This window comes from Mesoplodon mirus (assembly GCF_964341445.2).
Source record: "Mesoplodon mirus genome assembly, chromosome: 4".
Taxonomy (NCBI): Eukaryota; Metazoa; Chordata; class Mammalia; order Artiodactyla; family Ziphiidae; genus Mesoplodon; species Mesoplodon mirus.
In genome coordinates, this window is record NC_138979.1 from 178763802 (window position 1) to 178783275 (window position 19474).

At 45.1% G+C, this 19474-nt stretch overlaps 1 protein-coding gene across 1 annotated transcript; it reads right to left on the minus strand.

Annotated features, from left to right (window-relative positions):
* Positions 1 to 3480: 3480 nt before the first annotated feature.
* On the minus strand, positions 3481 to 11303 carry LOC309802952 (uteroferrin-associated basic protein 2-like; the record flags this gene model as incomplete). Its single annotated transcript, XM_082618800.1, has 4 exons — positions 3481 to 3687; positions 5732 to 5879; positions 7598 to 7865; positions 10676 to 11303. 4 exons carry the CDS (start codon positions 11301 to 11303, stop codon positions 3481 to 3483), a joined length of 1251 nt encoding a protein of 416 aa, XP_082474926.1.
* Positions 11304 to 19474: the final 8171 nt, after the last annotated feature.

Below are 19474 nucleotides of genomic sequence, written 5' to 3' on the forward strand. Positions count from 1 at the left end.
GCATGATTCTCTCTACTTTACAAATGGAAAGCTGAGGCCCAGTGAGGTCAGTAACTCGTCCGCTCACTAAGTGGGTGGTGGGGCCATCCTCAGAAGACAGACCTGACCCCCCAGCTGAGGCCTTCACTACAACGCTAAACCGTTCCGGTATTTTACTGATGCTTTAAATAAATATGATCCATGTACAGGAAAAAAAAAAAGACTGGAAGGAAATTCAGAGAATAGTGCAAAATTTTCTCTCCCGCCATATCAAAAGCTTTGTAAAGTGGGATCATTGATTTTTGTTTACCTAAGATCTAGAACCAAGCGTGGAACTAAATGAATATTTTTTATGAGTGAGTCTTTTGGTGATGGAATTGGGTAACTTTTATGTTCTTTGTAGATTTTTGTCTTCTCTTAATTTCTCAAAAAGAGCATGCATTTTATTTTTAACAAAAAACAATAAAACATTGTTAAAAAGTAGAATTATTTAATTGTACATGTAAAGCAAAATAAAAGCTCATTCAGGTTGGCACAGTGGTTCCAATCAAAAGGTACTTTTAAAACATAAAGGCTCCTAGGATACTGAATCTGATGCTATGATAGGGTGGGGCTGGAGGTACCTCTGGCCCGTCTGGTGTGTTAAAGCCCCACATGGAGAGCAGAAGGTACTCACAGTAGGACCCAACTGGTGTGTGCTGGAAAGGTGAAAGCCAAGGACACTTTGGCCAGGCACTGATGGAGTCTGGTACACCCACTGATGTTTGAGACGCTACCCCTGGGTCTAGAACAGTGCCGAGAACTTCCTGGGTGTTTTATAAAGACACATTTGCAGTATGAATAAACAAAAAAATTGAAGTACATGGCCAGAGTTCCCTTCTCACTTAAGAGGAATCCAGTTCACTCTTGGCTTGCACATAAATTACTTGGCGCTTTACAACCATGTGTCACGCGCTAGGGAAGAAGAAACAATCCCAGGAGACTCACATTTTGGAATCTATTACAGACCCCTCCACAGTAGAGACCCTCACAGAGCTGTGGTGGGAATGAAACGTTTGTACATGGGCAACGTTTATGCAGTGCCTGGCCCAGAGCAAGGAGAGAGAGAGAGAGAGAGAGAGAGAGAGAGAGAGAGAGAGAGATTTTAAGGAACTGGTTCACGCACGTGATTATGGAGGATGGCAAGTCCAAAATCTACAGAGTAGCCTATCAGCCTGGAGACCCAAGAAGATTGGATGTTGCAGGTCAAGTCCAAAGGCTGCCTGCTGGTAGAATCCCTTCTTGTTCAGGGGAGGTCAGTCTTTGTTCTATTAAGGCCTTCAACTTATAGAAGGCAGTCTGCTTTACCCAAAGTCCACCAATTTAAATGTCCATCATCCCCTAAAACACCCTCACCAAAACATCCAGAAGAATGTTCAACCACATATGTGGGCACTGTGGCCCAGGCAAGTTGACACCTAAAATTAACGATCACACATGTCATGTGTTAGTAGGAAAGGGGATTGAGTACCACGTCCTTGGGTTGCTTGGTTTCCTTCCTGGGGTGCAAACCTTTGACCTTGGTGCACAGACACCTCACCTGTGTGTCCAATCTCAGAGTCAAGGGGCAGGAAAATGTGCCCTTACACATATGAAAGTAAACTTCTCTCACCATCAACCTTGGAATCACTCCAGCTCACTGCTGCAGTCATAAAAAAAAAAGCCTACCCTGGCCTCTAGTGAAGGCACCACATTTGTGGCACCAAAGTTTGTGAGATGGCACAGCTCGCCATGAGTTTGGGCAGATGGGCTTTGTTAAGTCTGCAGAGTTGACCTGGGTGCCTACTGCTTCTCAGTCGTTTCCTGGGCTTTTTCCTGTATGTGCCAATAATCTTCTTGGCTCACGTGCCACTGCCTACCTCCCTTTAGCATGTGGGACACTGGACCCTCAATATCCTCCATGAATACTCTCTACTAAATGGGTCCAGGCCCCCAACATCTTCACGAGCACCTCCCCCCTCTGCTTCTGCTGTGGACCTGCTTGGAGATAAGCCGTACACAAGCATGGATCTCTAGCCCTTCCTCCCTCTGGTTATGATGTTGACTCACTTCCTGCACATTTTCTAGAACAATCCACTTTACTGTTCCTCTCTCGATTTAGCTTCCTTATTGAGCTACTTCTCCAAGCTGCTCTTGTGGCCCATCCCCAGGCCTCTTCTTTCTTGGAACTTGGGTTGTAAGTGGTGATGCAAGTGACAAGCTCTTTTCTTGGGCGTTTGAGCATCCTTGTTAAAGGAATGAAAGTTTTAGCCCTGAAGTGACTCCTTTGGTAGTGGATGGAGTTCCTTCAGGGTCACATCGTTCCCAGAAGAGAATACTTGGGTTGTGTCCTAAACCCCACCACAGAGGGACTTCTGTGGTTTGGGGTGACCAGCCCTCTTCTCATCCAGTCCAAGGCTCCTGGGTCTAATTGTGGCCCCCCAGGCAGCTCTGGCTTGGTCATGTCATCGCATGGCTCTGCAGTCAGTCCCCCCCTGCCTCCAGTCTCATTCCTGGCCTTGTGTTTTCAGCACTGAGCCTGGGCTCTCTACCAGAAGAGTTTTATTTCACCCTCTGTCCTAGTCTGCTGCAGTTGCTGCTCTGAACTAGCCCACCCAGGCAAGGTTCCGTCTCTTGGGTATCACTCTTGGGTCAACCTGTTTGGCCAGCGTCTTTGCCAGCTGTGCCCATGGCCTCTGGATCTGACTTCCCTTGTCAAATGTCTGGTTTCCATCAGATTCCATGATCCCTCCCATATGTCCAAGGCAAGTCATGGCCAGCCAGCTAGTTCCCAAGTCCCAGCCTCTCAAACACACACACACACACACACACACACACACACACACAATCCTGTTTTCCCCTCATCAGTTTTACTTCCTTTCCAGTAGGGGGCAGTAATAACTCCCTCATAGAGAGCTGTTGTACAGATGAAAAGAGACTGGAGCATGGGGCAGAGAAGCCGCTGCCAACATATCTGGGATCCTCTGCTTCTCCGGGTATCCCCATTTCCCCTTGGAGCTGGGTGAACACATGGAAGCCCATGTGTCTGTGGGTACCAACCCTCTTCCCAGCCTCCTCTCTGCTGTGGGACCTGCCTCTGCCCGGAGCTGCCTGGGGGAGTTAGTACAGCTCCTCTTGTACAGATGAGACGACAGGCTCTGATTGCCAGCTGACAGGAAGCAAGGCTGATGAGACAGTCACCGATGGAAACAGCTCCCCCGCACCTGCTCACCCCCTCAGAATTGCTTCTCTGCCTATGTCAGCCTTCTTCCAGGACAGAAGGTGCCCCAGCCAAATGTCTCTGGCAGGCCCCCAACCTGCTTCTTATCCTGTTCTGTTCTTGGACAGAAGACCAGCAGTGGCCCTCCCCACTCCATTCCCAGACCACACTTCTCAGTCTCAGCATTTTGATGCACAGGGTGGTGAATTGTATTCATTTTATTCATGACCAGCTAAGTTCCTGCGCAGCACAGCCTGGCCCCTCTACTCAGTTTTGGGGTTTAAGACTTTGCCCACAAAGAGGTCTCTTTGAGTCATCTGATCCTCCACAAACAGCAAGAAGGGTCTATTGAACTTCACGACCACAGGGACCTCCTTCGTGTCCACGGGGACCTTCCACACGTCCGCGTCCTTCGCTGCATCCGTGACTGAGCCATGCTCGCTCACCTCTATCTCAGCTTGATGCACGGCCTGGGAGAGACAGTTTCCCTCTCAGCTCTGGGAGTGAACTCACCTGGCTGGCTGGAGAACAAGCCGGGGCGGTGTGCCCAACAATCTCCTGTGGTCAAGATCAGGGAGGCAGCTTCCCTCCATGGCCGATGGCAGGTGGAGGAAAGCTGACTTCCATTCCTAGAAAACCACCCTCAGCTCCCAGCAGCTGGGTTCACCATTGAAGGCCAGGCGTCCCCGAGTGGGGTTGATACTAGGGTTGGTAATTGTTGAGTTCAGACTTTTTCAGTGCAGGGCAGACAGCTCAAGGTGTTAACATGTTTTAAAGGGAGGAAAGGGGAATAAAGCACAGGGGAAGGCTGGGTGGTCTGTAGGCTTAGAAAAAACTCCCATAGAACGACTGAGAGATAGTCATTTCCAACACTTTCTAGAAGGTTGTGATAAAAACTACTAGGGGGCTGGCTGTTCTTGTCTCCATCCGTGCAAGGACAATTTAACCTCCGTGTGAAAGTGCTTGTGCCAGAACATGCATGTTGGCCTCCCTGATCTGCAAGAGGCCCTGCTGGGGAACGTGGCCATGACATTGCTTGCATTACTGGTGATGGATTCAACATCTCTCAAACCCAGCCCAACAACCAGCACTCAGGGCACACCTGCCGGGTGGGTTCCGTTTGAATTGGACATGGTAAGTAGTGCTTACACCCACTGGGCCATGGGAAGCATGGCATCCCCTCGGGGTCCCAACCCTGGGAACTCCATCCAATGTCTGTGAGTGACAGGTTCATCATTTCCCAATTAAAGAACAGGACCCCTGCCCTGTCCCGACTCCCAAGGTCATTGGGAGACTCAAGCAAGAGAAACCATGAAAAAGTGCTTTGTAATTTGTCAGGTGCTGTATCATGGGGAGAGATTGTGTTTGCTATTTATGTCCTGGGCAAAGTCCTCAAAGTATCCTGGCCCCTATGGTGGCCACAAAGCAGCCAGCCAGTTAGTGACCTTGGTGGAGTCATTGGAGGGCAGCCCCTGTGCCCACCGGGATGGGTAAAATTATCTCATAAATAAATGTTCCCCGGCATCTGGATGTCTAACTGGCACCTCAAGTTTAGAGAGCCAGTCTCTGTCTGCTCCCCCAAACCACTCCTGCTCCATCTTTCCTGCCTCAGGCATTGGCTCCCTCGTTTCCCAGGCTCCAGCTTACAAACCCGACTCTTCCCTCCCTGCTCCCCAGCTCTGTCTTCAAAAGGCACACAGAGCCTTCTCACCACAGCTAACCCTCCCTCGAAGGCCCCATCCATCCTCCATTACCTCTCACCTGGGTTACCCACCAAGCTTCCTAATGGGTCCCCCTCTTCCTCCAGGGCCATTGCCTGTTCTCTGCATGGCAAAAAGTGGTCTTTTGTAAAACATATGTCAGCTCATGTCAGCCTTGGTGGTCTCCCATGTCAGTCAGAATAAACCCCCGTCCTGTCCAGGGCCTGGGACACCTACATGGCCTGGCCCTGCCTGATTTTTGCCCTCACCTCCTACCAGGCTCCATCTTACTCAGCGCTCTAACTGCCTGGGCCTTCTTGGGGTTCCTCAAAAATTTCAAGTTCCCATTCCCTTAGGATACACTTGCTCTCTTTGTCTGGGACACACGTCCCCAGGTATTTGCCTCCTTCTCTCTTCCGCCCTTCATTCAGGCCTTGGCATAAAGGCCAGCCCAGGCCTTCTCAAGCCTGCTCACTGCACCCCCGTGTGCTGTTCCCAGGTTCTCTGCTTTCCTTTCTTCACAGGAAGTACCACTGGTGGACTTAATACATGTCTGTCTGTTGGCGTGCTCACTGTCTACCCCGTCAATAGAATGGAACGGCTGTGAGAGTAAGATGTTGTCTGGCTGGCTCACGACTTCACCCTCAGTGCCTTAGTGCTTGATGCAATTCCTTTTGAGTGAGTGAATGACGAAAGAACCCCCAAAGCCCAGGGACCCAGTCAGATAAGAGCTATCACTGCTGTATTAAAAAAAATGTTTCTCAATCAGGACTGTGGTGGATAAAACAGAGACTCTAGAACTTGCCCCACTCACCTCCAAAACAGATAGAGAAGCCTTCTTTTTGATGCTCTGGGTGGCCACTGTTGTAGTAGGCTTATCTTTGATGTCAATCTTGGGAAGCAGATGTTTTAAGTCTATCTTGGAGGAGATCTTGAACTTGGGCAAAACTAAGTGCACCAATCTGTTGAGAATGAAAACGACAAGGAAGCTGAGCAATGTCCCTCTCCTGGGGTCTAGGGGAAGCACCTTGCTTAGGCTGAAAGACCTCTTCCGAGTGAAAAGGTAACAGAAGTGTTTGTTCTGAAGTGCTGGCTTGGGGGGAGATGAAAGATGCTGGGGTATGAGCTGCAATGTTGAACTTCCAAGCAAACCACTTACTCAAAATAGACCTTGCTATTCAAATGATTCCCTTCACAGGCTCTCTATGCAAGAGAAGATGAGGGTCAGACCAAGAGCATCCAGCCCTGAGTCCTTCCAATCCTTCTTCTGGAAGCAGGGGTTTAAATGGAGCAGTGACCCTAAATGTGGTGAGGGAGATGGAGGGCATGAGGTCCCCATGCTGCAGGTAGAGCAGAGGGAGTTTTCACAGGAGAGGAAGCTCCAGCCTGGATGATAAGCTTTCGAACAGAGAGGAGGACTCTTCCCTCTATAGGCCAGCAACTCTATGACTAAGGGAGAGTATCAGAATGCGTAGTGCCAGCCCTCCCACCCAAACTTTTAGACTATGTCAGTGTGGTGTTGAGCTTCTGATTGGCTAGCAACCTGTTCAGTTGGGTCTCTCTAGTGCTGTACCCCCTCTGTCCCAACCAGGAACGCTGTGGTAGGCACAATCATGGCAGAAGATGGCAGACCCCCTCTGCTGTGGCCCTCAACTGTAGGAGTAAATGCTGTTGAGAGATTTCTTCCCAATCTACACATTTATTGCCTGAAGACTGTCCCCCCACCCCTGCCTCTCAGATCAGTGGGCCATTGAAAATCATGAGTTCACTATTTAATTTATCCACATTTGATGGGACCTTGGTGAATATCATACCCAAGCTGGGTTAGTTCAATGCTCCCTTCCAGGAATATGCAGCAGGAATCGAAAGATACTCAGTTTAGTGTGGGGTGGAGCATTTGATTGAATGAAAGAGAGCCATGCCTGTCTACAGTGGTCTCAGCTTGAAATTTACCTGCTTAGGCTCCTTCCCTGACCGTCATAACTAATTAAGAGCCCTAATTAATACTTCACAACGGAATTCGCTGATGTCACCCGACTCATTATCTCCTTAGCTTTTACTACAATTTGAAATTGTGCATTTGTTAGTTGACTTTCTACCTCTTCCACCAGACTGAAAATTCCACGATAGTAGGGAAATGTTTGGCTAACCATTATATTCCCAGCACCAAGCAATTTCTCGCATACAATAAGTGCTCAGAAAATATTTTTTGGGTGAGTGGATCACGGGCTAACATGTGTGTGAAAAGTTGGTTTGCTGAGCTAGAGAGTTTAGAAGCAAGGACTAGTGACACCAAGAGAGATGGGGTTCTGGGTGCCCTTGCTGTCCCTTGCTCCAATCCCTCATGAGACCTGGCTGTGTTTATTCCCTGGGGTTCTGTGAAATTCCCATGTATCTTTCCAATAAATTCCTCTCTTTACCCATCCTGAGCTTGTATGAAGTGGGCTTCTGATACTGTACATGTGACAAAAAGAACCATAACTAACAGTTAAGTGGCTTCTGGCTGGTAAGGGGACTCAGGCTGCTATTCTTTCTGTTTGGTTTGTTTCATTTTCTACAAATATGCTAGGAAATAACCAGATCCTAAACTCCCCCCCACCAATAAGGCTTTTACATAGAGGAAGTGAGGGCTGAGCAAAAATGCAATGGGAATCTAGAATGTTCCTCCAGAACAGGATACCTGAAGTCACTGGCTTTCTGAAGTCTAGCTCGCTTAGCAGTTATCCCTCTTAGAGCAAAGTGGAATTGTCCTACATCTGGGAGCACGAGAATGATAGACACATTTCCTTTGTAAGGCATCTTAACCATCGTAGCAAGCAGCTCCTCTGAGTGGCTGTAAATCATCCGTTCTGTCTTCCTCATCATGTCCACCTGCACTTTGGTGTTTTCATTCACAAAGAAGTCCTCCTTCTGCGTGAGGTCGGTCTTAAAAGCTCTTTCCCAAATGCCTGGGGGAATCAGGAAGGAAAAAGTCAAAGAGTGATCTGGCAGAAAATCATCACCACCCCCAGGTTTGGGGAACCCAGAGGTCATCAGCTTGGGAAGGAAACAGTCTATTTTTGGTGATACCTTGACCTTAGTGAACAGAATATTTAAAATTCTAGACTGGTGCAAAGGAAAGAAAAGCTAACACATGATTTTCAAAGATATTCACCATAGAATTTCTTTAAATCTGTATTTCTCAAAGGATGTTTACCAAAATACCTGCCTCTGGAACTATAACACCAAGAAAGGATTCTGTCATCAAATAATTTAGGAAACATTGATCACAGCAACCCTCCTTTGAAAACTCCCACTGCATTTGAGTGTATTAAGAGTTCAAAGAAGTCCTATGGTAAAGAAATCTGTTTAAAATTTATGTAACTTATTCCAGGAGGGAAGCTTTTCATCAGAAAGACACACACCTGCACATACTTGCACACCACTGTGTGAAATCCTACTTTAACTAATGTACTTCCCCAGTGGATTTAAAAAAAGAGTCAAGGTACACACCAGTTAAAAAATGCACCTGTCACCCAGAGTGACGGCCATCTAGTTTGGTCTGGAAAATCTCTGCAAGTGTTAGCCTTGCTTCTGATTCTATAGCCAGGCTTATGGTCCTCTCTGTTCTGTTTTTACGACTTGCCTTCTAAAGTGTGATATAGATAAAGCTTTTGGAAAGCTTTTAAGAGGGAATCATGCCCGAGAGTTCTCTGAAGCATCCAGAGACATGACCCCTCCAAGATCATTTGTGGAGCACTTTCTATGTCCTAGGCACCTAGTTTGGAACTGTGAGTCCAAATATGAATAATGGTCCCAGTAGCCTGAGCAAGCATCCTGTGCTGGGAAGCATTGTTTTATGAGCATTTCCTTCACTTATCATGTAAAGAACAAACAATCTTCATGTCCTGGTAGGAACCCTGTTTAATCTACAACAGTTTATCCATTAATTGACTCATTCAAATCTGAAATTTCTTGAGCTCAAAAAATGTGCCAGGTACCATACTAAGTACTGAGGTTATAGCAGTGAATAAAACAGAGGACCTGTGTCCTCATGGAGTTTACTTTCTAAGGGGGATACAGAGAGAAAGGCAATCCACCCCTGTAAATGGTTAAAAGTGTAATGAGCATTAGGAAAGATGCAAGTAAGGAGATGAGTGCTAGCATGGAAGCACTTCCTCTGAAAGGCCAGGGAAGGCCTTCTTGAGGAGGGAGCATTGAGGCTGAGGCGTAAAAGAAGAGGGTCCTCCATCTGGCAAAGAAGGGGAGGGAGAACATTCCTAGGGAAGGAACATCATGGACTAAGACAGGAAAAAGCAGGATGCATTTAAGGAAGAAGGGAAGGTCTTTGTGGGCAAAGCATAACAATGAGAGGGGTAGTGATGGGGAGACACTGGAGGGGTCAGCAGGGCTCAAAGCACGCACAGCTGGGTCTGGGTGGGATTGCATGCCAAGTGCATCAGGACACTATGGAAGGGCTTCAGATGGGGCAATGATGTGATGTATGTTTTAAGAAAATTGTGCTGGTCTTTTAATGGAGAAGGGATTGGAGGCAGGCACGAATGGAAACATAGTAATTAGACAGCTGGGGCAAGTCATCTAGGCAAGAGATAGTGGTGGCCTTGGCTACAAAGGTGGTAGACCAGATGGTGAGAAGTGAACACATTCCAGATCAGTTCTGCAGGCAGAATCCATAGGACTTACTGTGTTCTTGAATCTGGAGGCTGGAGGGGAGGTTTTGTCAGGAGAAAGTGGGTGAATGGCATTGTGATTCTCTGAGGCAAGCAGATGCTGGGAGTGAATGGGGGGATTGTGTTCGAGGGTCTGTGAAACATCCCCAAAGAGATGTCAGTAGGCAGATGAGTATTAGAGTCTGGATCTCAGAAGAGGTGGTCCAGGCTGCATCTAGAGTGCGGGGAATAGTCAGAGTACAGATGGTGTTTGAGGTCATGAGCTCAGGTGAGGCAGGAGACAGTTTTAGAAGTCAGAAGAGGAGAAACCAGCAAAGGAGACAAAAGAGGCATGAGCTATGGGGTAAGAGGAAAGTGGAGGGAGTCCTTGGGCAAGGAAGATGGAAGGGGACCTGCCTTGAGGAAGGGGAGGGGACAAGCACTCCTTCACTGTGACCAGAGGGGTGAGTGAGAGGAGAGGTGTGTGAGCCTTGGGCAGCACATGGAGGACATCCTGTCAGAACTGCTTTCTTGTCCCCATTCGGGCAGGAGGCAAGGTCATTGGCTGAGAGTCCATGGAGGAAGGAGACTGGTAATGCTAAGTGGAGGAAGAGGGTATAAATAGATGCCAGTGAGCGGTAACTCTGAGCCCACCTGAAGAAACAAGGGCAACATCAAGATCTGTGACCAGGAATTTAAACTGCTCTTTTAGACACCTGGTGCGTGATCCTGAATTCAACAATGGACACAACTTTGAAAAGCATCTCATCTCACGCTGATCTGACCTTACAAAACAAGTGAATTAGCCAATGCTCATGCCTCTGCAAAAAGATTTCTTTTTCCCTTTTTTTACCAGCAAGAGTCATTGCCTTTTTACTCCAAAATATCTTAAGCACGGCAAACAAGATGACTGAGAAGATTAAGAGGAGAAATACTGAAAAATGCTAGACAACACAATGATATCAAAGTCAATTTAAAAAGTTTTGGGTCTACTGGTTTCTGGGAAATGGGATATACTGACAAATTTTTTTTTCCTGACTTAAATCTTTTAGGAAACACAAGGGCAAAGTTTACCCCAAATGGGAATTCATGCATTTAATAAACCTCACCTTTGAAGAAAACATAGTTGACAAGACATAGGACAGTCTGAGGGTCCAGGCGGGTGATTAAGTCTTTGACTTTCTTATGTATCTTTTCAGCCACATAGTGGTTGATGGCCTTCTTAGTTTTTTCTGTATCTTTAAAGTCAATCATCTGGATGTCCACTTCATGTACTCTCTCTATCTCCTGCAGAAACATCTGGTTGATCTTCCTGTTGTTATCAATAAAAAGAATGTCCTTGTGCTTCAGTTGTTCTTGCTTCACTAGCTCATGCCACTTCTGGACAAGATGCTTGTCCTTGTCCAACACTTGGATTTTTCTGAGGTCAAGTCCCAGGTCCTCAATGAGGTTGGTGTGTGTTGTGGATTTGACCCCCAGGGAGAGGGTGGCCAGGGCGATGGAGATGGCCACAGGGGAGAAGATGATATTCTTTCTGGGATCCTCAATTATCAAAGCCCTGAACAATTCTTGGGCAAACGCCTTATAGCCAGCTTCCGTCTTCTGGGAGAGAGATGGAATTTTCTTTAATTTGATATTCTGTTGGGAGTCTTGTTGCTTTTCACAGAAGATGCTATTAAAAAGGCCACAGAGGATGAGGACCAGAGACAGCACCAGATGTATTTTCCTGTGGGACATTTCTGCAACAATCCAGAGCTGTTATTGGAAGGAAGAGGTATACAGGTGAATATTCTATGGAATGTGCTCTCAATGCTGAGGGGATTGAAAAAGGCTTATTCTTATCTGGGTGCAGTTCACCTGGGTGGGGTTGCTATTTGTCCTTAATTGAAGGATCCTAGCTAAGTCTAACAAGGAAAGTCTAATGAGTATTCTGGAACATGACTTCAGACAAATTAAAGGTACATGACCTGATTAACGGGGATTCAGCTCTGCCCCTAGCCTATGCTGAAAGTGGGTCTTCTCCATCCACACTGGGGTTTCTTTTATCTTTTTTGCTTGCTCTTCTTTTTTTTTTTTTTAATACAGGGCTCGTGACAAAAATCCTGAAAAGTGTGGAAAGGAAAGAAACAAGAGGAGAGAGAGAGCACAGATTGCAGATTCAAACACCTGCAGAGATCTGGCCAGAAATACCCATGTGGAAAGACAGCAAGTATAATGCAATAGGGTGTGCTGGGGACTGTGGAAAATGGGTCATCGTGGCTAAGCTGAAGAAGCAGGTGTCACTCAGCTCCAGCTATGATTAGTGGCAGTGCTGGGTCAGTGGTGCCGGATTTTTTTTGTTTCTGAAGCATCTAGAAATCCAGATTTTTACATGGAAATTCAACCTTGCCAAAAGCAACTTGCTAGCAGCAGCTGGCCCAGATTCAGCCCAGCCAGATCTGGCTTTAGAGCTGCCAGCATGATTTCTAAAGTAAAGCTCAGGTGGTGCTCAGGTGACTTGGACATCAGCTGAATCAAGGGCCTGGCAAAGATCATCTCAGGAAATCCTGGTCACCTCGCTTAAGCCCTCCCTGTGCTCACACCTACGGTCCCTCACCCACTGTCAGGGCAAAAACCCTCTCTGCCCCCATAAGTGCCCCCCATGATTGACTGAGACCAAAAGTCAGGCCTTGCATCTGAAGGGGGCACCAATGGTGGATTTCTGGCCCCACTGATGGGAAAGGAGAAGAAGAGAACCATGACCTGAGTTTGCGTTCAAGTTTCACCTCTTTAGGGAGGGCCATGTCCTCCCTTCCTTATTTTCCTACAGTAACCAGCTCAGCTCTGGGTACAGGGTCCACCTCTCTGCACTGTCACTGCCACCACTGGTGACCTTTTTCATGGCTACTGAAATAGCATCTGCTGTGGACTAAGGCAGATGCTACTTGAACCATAGCAGAAGAGCAATAAAATGCCTACCCATGTGGACCCTCAGTGTCCCCAAGAGGAGAAAGATGACTTACCCTCCAGGGGAGCCTGCTGTTGTCTACTGCTGTTGTTCTCTGCATCCATCAGTGACTTATTTATACAGCCACTGGTGTAATGAAATGGATAAACCTGAATTAATATTAACTTGGCCAAAAGATTGTGTTCAAATATTGTCTAGAACAAACAAGAGATGAATCATTTCAGTCCCCAGTGAAACAATAAACACATTAATGGATTGTTGTACCGTTTGAGCTACTGTTCATTAAATTACTCCTGTGTTATTTCAATAAACACTTACTTAGCTCCTACTAAGAGCCATGCTCTGGGATAGGGACTGGGGGAACACACGACTTAAGGCCTGACCTCCACCCTTGAGGAGACTTCACCCTTGAATTCAAGGAGATCTTGGTTTTGAGGAAGAAACAAACATGTAAAAGGACTGTGGGCTACATTTTGACTAGTTCATGGGGAGTCCACATTACCAGTAAGGGGCTGTGCATGGAAAGAGAAGGGCACAGTTAATAATCTAGGACAATTAGGAGAGACTGAGTAACATTTCCTCTAAGTCTTAAAAAAATACACAAGAGTTAATGTATTGTCCGGGAAGCCTGAAGAGGGAATTCTGGATGCTGGGCTGGGGTGAAGTTCCCTGAGGGAGTGGTGGTCAAGGCTGTGTGTGCAGGGTTTTTCCAAGTCTAGGAGAAATTCACTTCTGGCATGGTGGAATGAGGTGAATGACAAATCTCCTCTTCAATAGCAACTGAAGAGGTGGACAAAATTGTCAAAAACAACCATTTCGGTGCTATAGAAAATCCACCAAAGGCCCACAACAAACAGATAAGTGTTCATTCATGAAAAGTACTGAACTCTGTGTAAGAACAGAGTGAGCCTGTGACATGCTTGTCTGGGGCTGCTTCCACCCTAATCCAGCTCTGCTGGTGGGTTGTCTAACCAGAGTGGGGTTGCTGTCGCCAGAGCAGACTCACTTGACTTGGAGCACTGTCAATTAAAGTGATGACATTGGTGGCAAGCAAAGTGTGTGTGAGTGTGGGTGGGGGCAGTGGTTCTGTTAGCCTGGAGTTGTGTTTGGAGCAATAAAGGGACTAATGGATTAGCAGGGGATTAAACAGGGAGTACCAAGAGGTGTTACAGCTACTGGGGGCTTGATGAGCTCTCTGCATATCCCAAGTTGAAAGGAGGTTCTGCACATGTGCAAACGGAGACTGGAGCAGACCCAAGCTACCCACACCTCCCTGGCCCTTGGGGAAGCAAGAGAGAAAGGTGGAAAGTAAAATATGATGGTACTTGAGGTTTGAACAGTCTCATCAGCGTACACACAGATCCATCAGCAGAAAGTAGAACCTTTATTGGCTCGACGTGTTTGAAAACAATTTCTGGCCAATATGTGGCTGAACAATAAGCAATACAGACACAGGGCTGACCTCTAGGAGGCAGGTTTAAAAATAAAGAAAAACTGAGAAGAAACATCATTGATCATAAATATCAGGGGAAACACACTTCACAGATTCAGTCCAAGCAAATTACTAAACAAACAAAACAAAAACTCTCAAGAGGGAAGAGTCAGAATCCAGTTACTGCTATATGTTCTCTAAAATGTCCAGCATTCAACCAAAAAAATTGTGAGAAATGAAAAGAAATAAGAAAGTGTGATCCATACTCAGGAAAAAAGAAGTCAATAGAAGTGGTCTCTGAGTGTCCCTAGATATCGGATTTAGCTGCCAAAGACTTCATAGCAGCTGTAATAAACATGTCAAAAGAACTAAAGGAAACCAGTTTAAAGAATGAAAGACAAATATGAAGACATTGATACAACAAATAGGGAAACTCAGTAAAGAGATAGAAATTAATTTTGAACGGGAATTCTGGATTTGTAAGTACAATAACTGACATAAAAATTCACTAAAGGACTCAACAATAGATCTGAGATGGTGGAAGAAAGAATCAGTGAACTTGAAGCTAGACCAATAGAAATGCTCCAATATGAGCAGAGAAAGGAAAATTTAAAAATTGAAAAATAAGTGAACAGAGCCTCATTGACCAGTGATACAACATCAAGCATACTAACATAACTGTAATGGGAGTCCCAGAGGAGAGGAGAGATAGAAAAGGGCAGAAAAAATATTTGAAGAAATACCGATGGAAAGCTCCTCAAATTTGGTGGAAAAACATTAATCTACAAATCCAAGAAGCTCAAAGAGATCCACACCTAGGCACCATAATTAAATTATTGAAAGGCAAAGAAAGACAAAGGGAAAATCATGAAAGCAGCAAGAGAAAAAATAACTTATCACATGCAAGGGAATAACAAAACAATTAGTGGCTGACTTCTAGTTAGAAACAATAGAGGGAGGAATGCAGTTGGATGACATAGTTAAAGTGCTGAATGAAAGAAAAACCTGTCAACAAAAAATTCTATCCAGCAAAACTGGGTAGAAAGATGAAGCTGAAATAATAACATTTACAGGTAAACAAATACTCAGAGAATAGTTGCTAGAGAACCTCCTTTACAATAAATACTAAAACAAGTCCTTCAGACTGAAAGGAAATGACACCAGATCATAACTTGAATCTACAGGAAGAAATAAACAATGATAAAAATGGTAAATATGTAGGTAAATATAGAGACTTTAAATACGTTTTCTCATTCTTCTCTTAACTTTTCTAAAATACATAAGATTGTGTAAAGCAGTAAATACAACAATGTGTTGTTGCATTTATAACATACATACACACAATATATATACAATAATAGCAAAAAGGAGGAGGAGGAAATGAAGCTATATTGGTCTCAAGTTTTTATATTTTACTGAAATTAATACTATTTTGAAGTAGACTGTGATAAGTTAGGGTGTATATTGTAATCCCTAGAGCCAACAAAAAGAAAAAAAATTTCAAAGAGGAATTAAAGTGATATACTAAAATGTTTTATTTAACCCCAAAGAAGGCAATAAAGGAGGAACAGAAAAGCAAAAAAGGCATGAGGCTGGCAACATGTGCGACATAATTCAAATATATCAATAAATACATTAGATATGAATGCACTGAACATTGCATTTAAGTGAAACAAACTGTCAGGCTGAATAAAAAAGCAAGACCAACCTATGTGCTGTCTACAAGAGACACAGCTTAGATTCAAAGACATAAATAGGTTAAAATGATGGGAAGTGTTATTCAGGATAGCATATAGTCTGGTCAACAAAACAGGTCTAACAATAAATTGAAAAGACAGAAATTATAAGAAGTATGGTGTCTGACTATGACACGTTTACAACAGAAAGAAATCTGAAAAAGCCATAAATATTTGGAAAACAAACAAAGCACTTCTATATAACTCATGGTTCAAAGAAAGTATCACAGGGGAAGTAAAAATATTTTAAACTAAATGAAACAAAAAAAATCAACATTTCAAAATTTATGGGATGCAGCTAAAGCAGCTGTTAGAGGGAAAATTATAACTTTAAATACCTATATCAGAAAAGAAGGTGTCAAGATAATTAAAGGGGGAGAGGATTAGTCTTTACAATGAATGGTGCTTGGAAAACTGAGAATTCATCTGCAAAAGTAAAACCAAAAAGCTTATAGCCTTACCTCTCAACAGATACCAAGTTCAACTCAAATGGGAGATAGATTTAAGTTTGTGTTAAAATCATTACATTCCTAGAAGAAAACAGAGGAAATTATCTTTGTGAACTTGGTTTAAGCAAAGTCTTCTTAGACCTGACACCAAAAGCATGAGTCATACAAGAATAAAAAAAATGATAAGTTAGACTTCATTAAAACTTTGGTGCTTTGGACATAATGAAAATGAAATATCTAGGCACAGACTGGGAGAAAATTTTTGCAAAATGTATATCTAATTAGGGACTTGTATCCTGAATATGCAAATAACTCTTATAACTCAACAATAAAAAGAAAAACAACCCAATTTAAAAATGGGCTAAAGGGACTTCCCTGGTGGCACAGTGGTTAAGAATCCGCTTGCCAATGCAGAGGACATGGGTTCAAGCCCTGGTCCGGGAAGATCCCACATGTCGCAGAGCAACTAAGCCCATGCACCACAACTACTGAAGCCTGTGCACCTAGAGCCCATGCTCCACAACAAGAGAAGCCACCACAGTGAGAAGCCCGTACACCACAACAAAGAGTAGCCCCCACTCACAACTAGAGAAAGCCCATGCGCATCAATGAAGACCCAATGCAGCCAAAAATAAATAAATTAATTAATTTTTAAAAAAATTGGCAAAAGACTCTATAGTCATTTTACCAAAGAAGACATATGAATAGCTAATAAGCACGTGGAAATGTGCTCAGCATCATTAGTCATTAGGGAAATGCAAATTTAACACATGATGAGATAACATTACACTCCCATCAGAATAGCTATTATAAGAAAGAAAATATCAATTGTTGGTAAGGATGTGGAGAAACTGGAACCCTCATATTAATACATTATTGCGGGTTGGAATGTAAAACAGTGATACCTGCTACAGCATCAATGAACTCCAACAGCATTAGAGTCTAGTGAAAGAGGCCAGACTCAAAAGACTATGTAAGATACAACTTATATAAGAAATCCAGAAAAGGTACATTTTCAGAAAGAGAAAGCAGATTAGTGGTGGCCTGGAGCTGAGAATGAGTACTAGGATAGGCTGAAAATGGGCTTGAGGACGTTGTTTGGTAGTTAAAATGTTCTAAAACTGGATAGAGGTGATGCTGCAGAATGTTATGAATGAATGAGAAATCATTGAATTATACATGTACAATCGTTGAATTTTTCGGTATGCAAATTATGAACTCAATAAAGCTATTTGAAAAAATAGAAAGATGGACAGTGGCGGCAGGCTTTGTGGGAAAGATAACGGGCTGCGGTCACATGGACCTGAAAGTGAAGACCAGAGCCCTGACTGTCGTCTGCGGGGCCACCTTGAGCAAGTTATTCATCTTTCTGAGCCTTAGCTTCCTCCTCTGTAATGGAGGAAATAGTATCTATTTTGTAGCTTGTTCTGAGAGCTTGATGACTTAATGTATGTACACAGTAGGCACCCAATACAGGATGCTCTCCTGGCTGACATCTGACATTCTATGGGGTTCTGAGTCCCCTGGGAGCCAGGCACTGTTCCTCCTGCCTTGGAACCCTGTCTCCACTCCTCCTCCTTCTCAGGCTAACTCAGCTCCTACCCACTCTTCAGGATTCCGCTCAGATCTCTCCTTGAGAAAGCCTTTCCTGACAGTTACCCTTCTCTCCTTCCACCTGGGCCGGGTTAGGCTCTGTGAGCTCCCATAATACTCCGTGCTCACCTCTCATCACGCTGGCTCACAGAATACTTGGATTCATTTCCTCGAGCCTGTGAAATCTTTGTTGGAATAATCTGTATGTAATTCATGATTCTCTCCTTTGTGCTGGCACACAGTAGGTGTACAAACATTGAGTAAATGAACAAATGAGTACATTATATTCCTCTGAGGGACCCTGTCTTCACAGAGAAGCCCCCATTCCCTCCCAAGGGCCATCCCTCTCTGCCCATATGAGGTGGGTCCCTTGGGGCATTTCTGAGCTAGAGGAGGTGGGGGTCCCAGCCCTCCTTCTGCCTAGACCACTGTGTACGCTGAATAGCAACCGTGGTCACCCCTGTGCCGAACGGCACCGAGTGTCACACCTGAGCTTCAGTATCTCACTTAACCCTCACAACAATCACACCAAGGCAGGTAGTATTATTACTGTTCCTGTTTTAGAGCTGTGGATCCAGGCTCAGAGAGGTTCAGTAACTCACCCACCGTCACACAGCTAGCAGGGGACAAAGCTGGGATTCACCCCCACGTCTACCTGACACCACAGCCGTGCTCCTAACCCAGTCATCTCCTGGCCACTCATCTCCTCTTTTGGTAGTAGATCCTGGACTAAAGGGTAGCGAGCAAACTTTCAGAGATAAGGGCTTTTAAAAATTCTTTAAATGCTTCCTCTCGTCTTCCGTAATGACATTATTTATCAAGGATGGCAACGTCAGCCTCCTTTCTTAAGTAAATTTTACCTAAGTTCCTCGGTACAGAGAGATTTTAATTTTTGGCTTCAACGAATAAATATGCCCCAGAGTATTTCATTTTAAAGCTGGGCCTCTGAACACATTTTCTGTGGGATCTGCTGAGCCGGGGGGAGTGAGGGTATGTTAGTACCAGAGATCAGCCCCACACCGGGGAATGAAAAGGGACCCTTTGGGTTGTAGATGGTCCTGAGATCTGAGTGGGACACAGGATGCCGGGCACACTGTGAGGGACGCTCTGGGGCACAAGATTCTGCACAAATGCTTGCCTTTTCTCCTCAACTCCCAGCTGGGAAAGGAGCAAGAAAGAAACGTCTTTGTTGTTTTAAAATGTTCCTGATATGGAAACAGTGAGAACAATGCCATTAATGGGTAGCCTTCACTGGACGCGGACAGTTTGCAAGGCATTGTCCCGAGGACTTTCTGTGTTGACTCACATGACCACCCAGTGATGCAGGAGCCCTGGGTTTCCAACCGTGACTGGGAGCTGGAACTGGAGGCTTTTGAAATCCTTTTTCCTGAGCTTCGTTGTCCCTTTTGTCCCTGTGCTGTGTAACTGTCCCGCACAGGGGTGGAGCTGGGGGGGGGGGTGGCGGTCACGGTTGCCACATCCCCAGGCCCAGCTTCTGCCTGTCTCGGCACATGGGTGGCCGCCGTTCCCCAGGGAGCAGTGGTACCATTTGAGGTGACTGTGCTGCACTCGGAGGGCTTTCTTAGTGCTTGTGCCCACGTGGATGCTTTCGAGTCACATCAGTAGCTCCAGATTCTTGTCCTAAAATTTCGTGAAGGGCCGTATTGAACCATCATTTACGGTATCTCCCCCTCCTCCACTCTGAATTGTAAACCCCACGAGGCAGGATTAGTTCCTTGTTATAGCCTCAG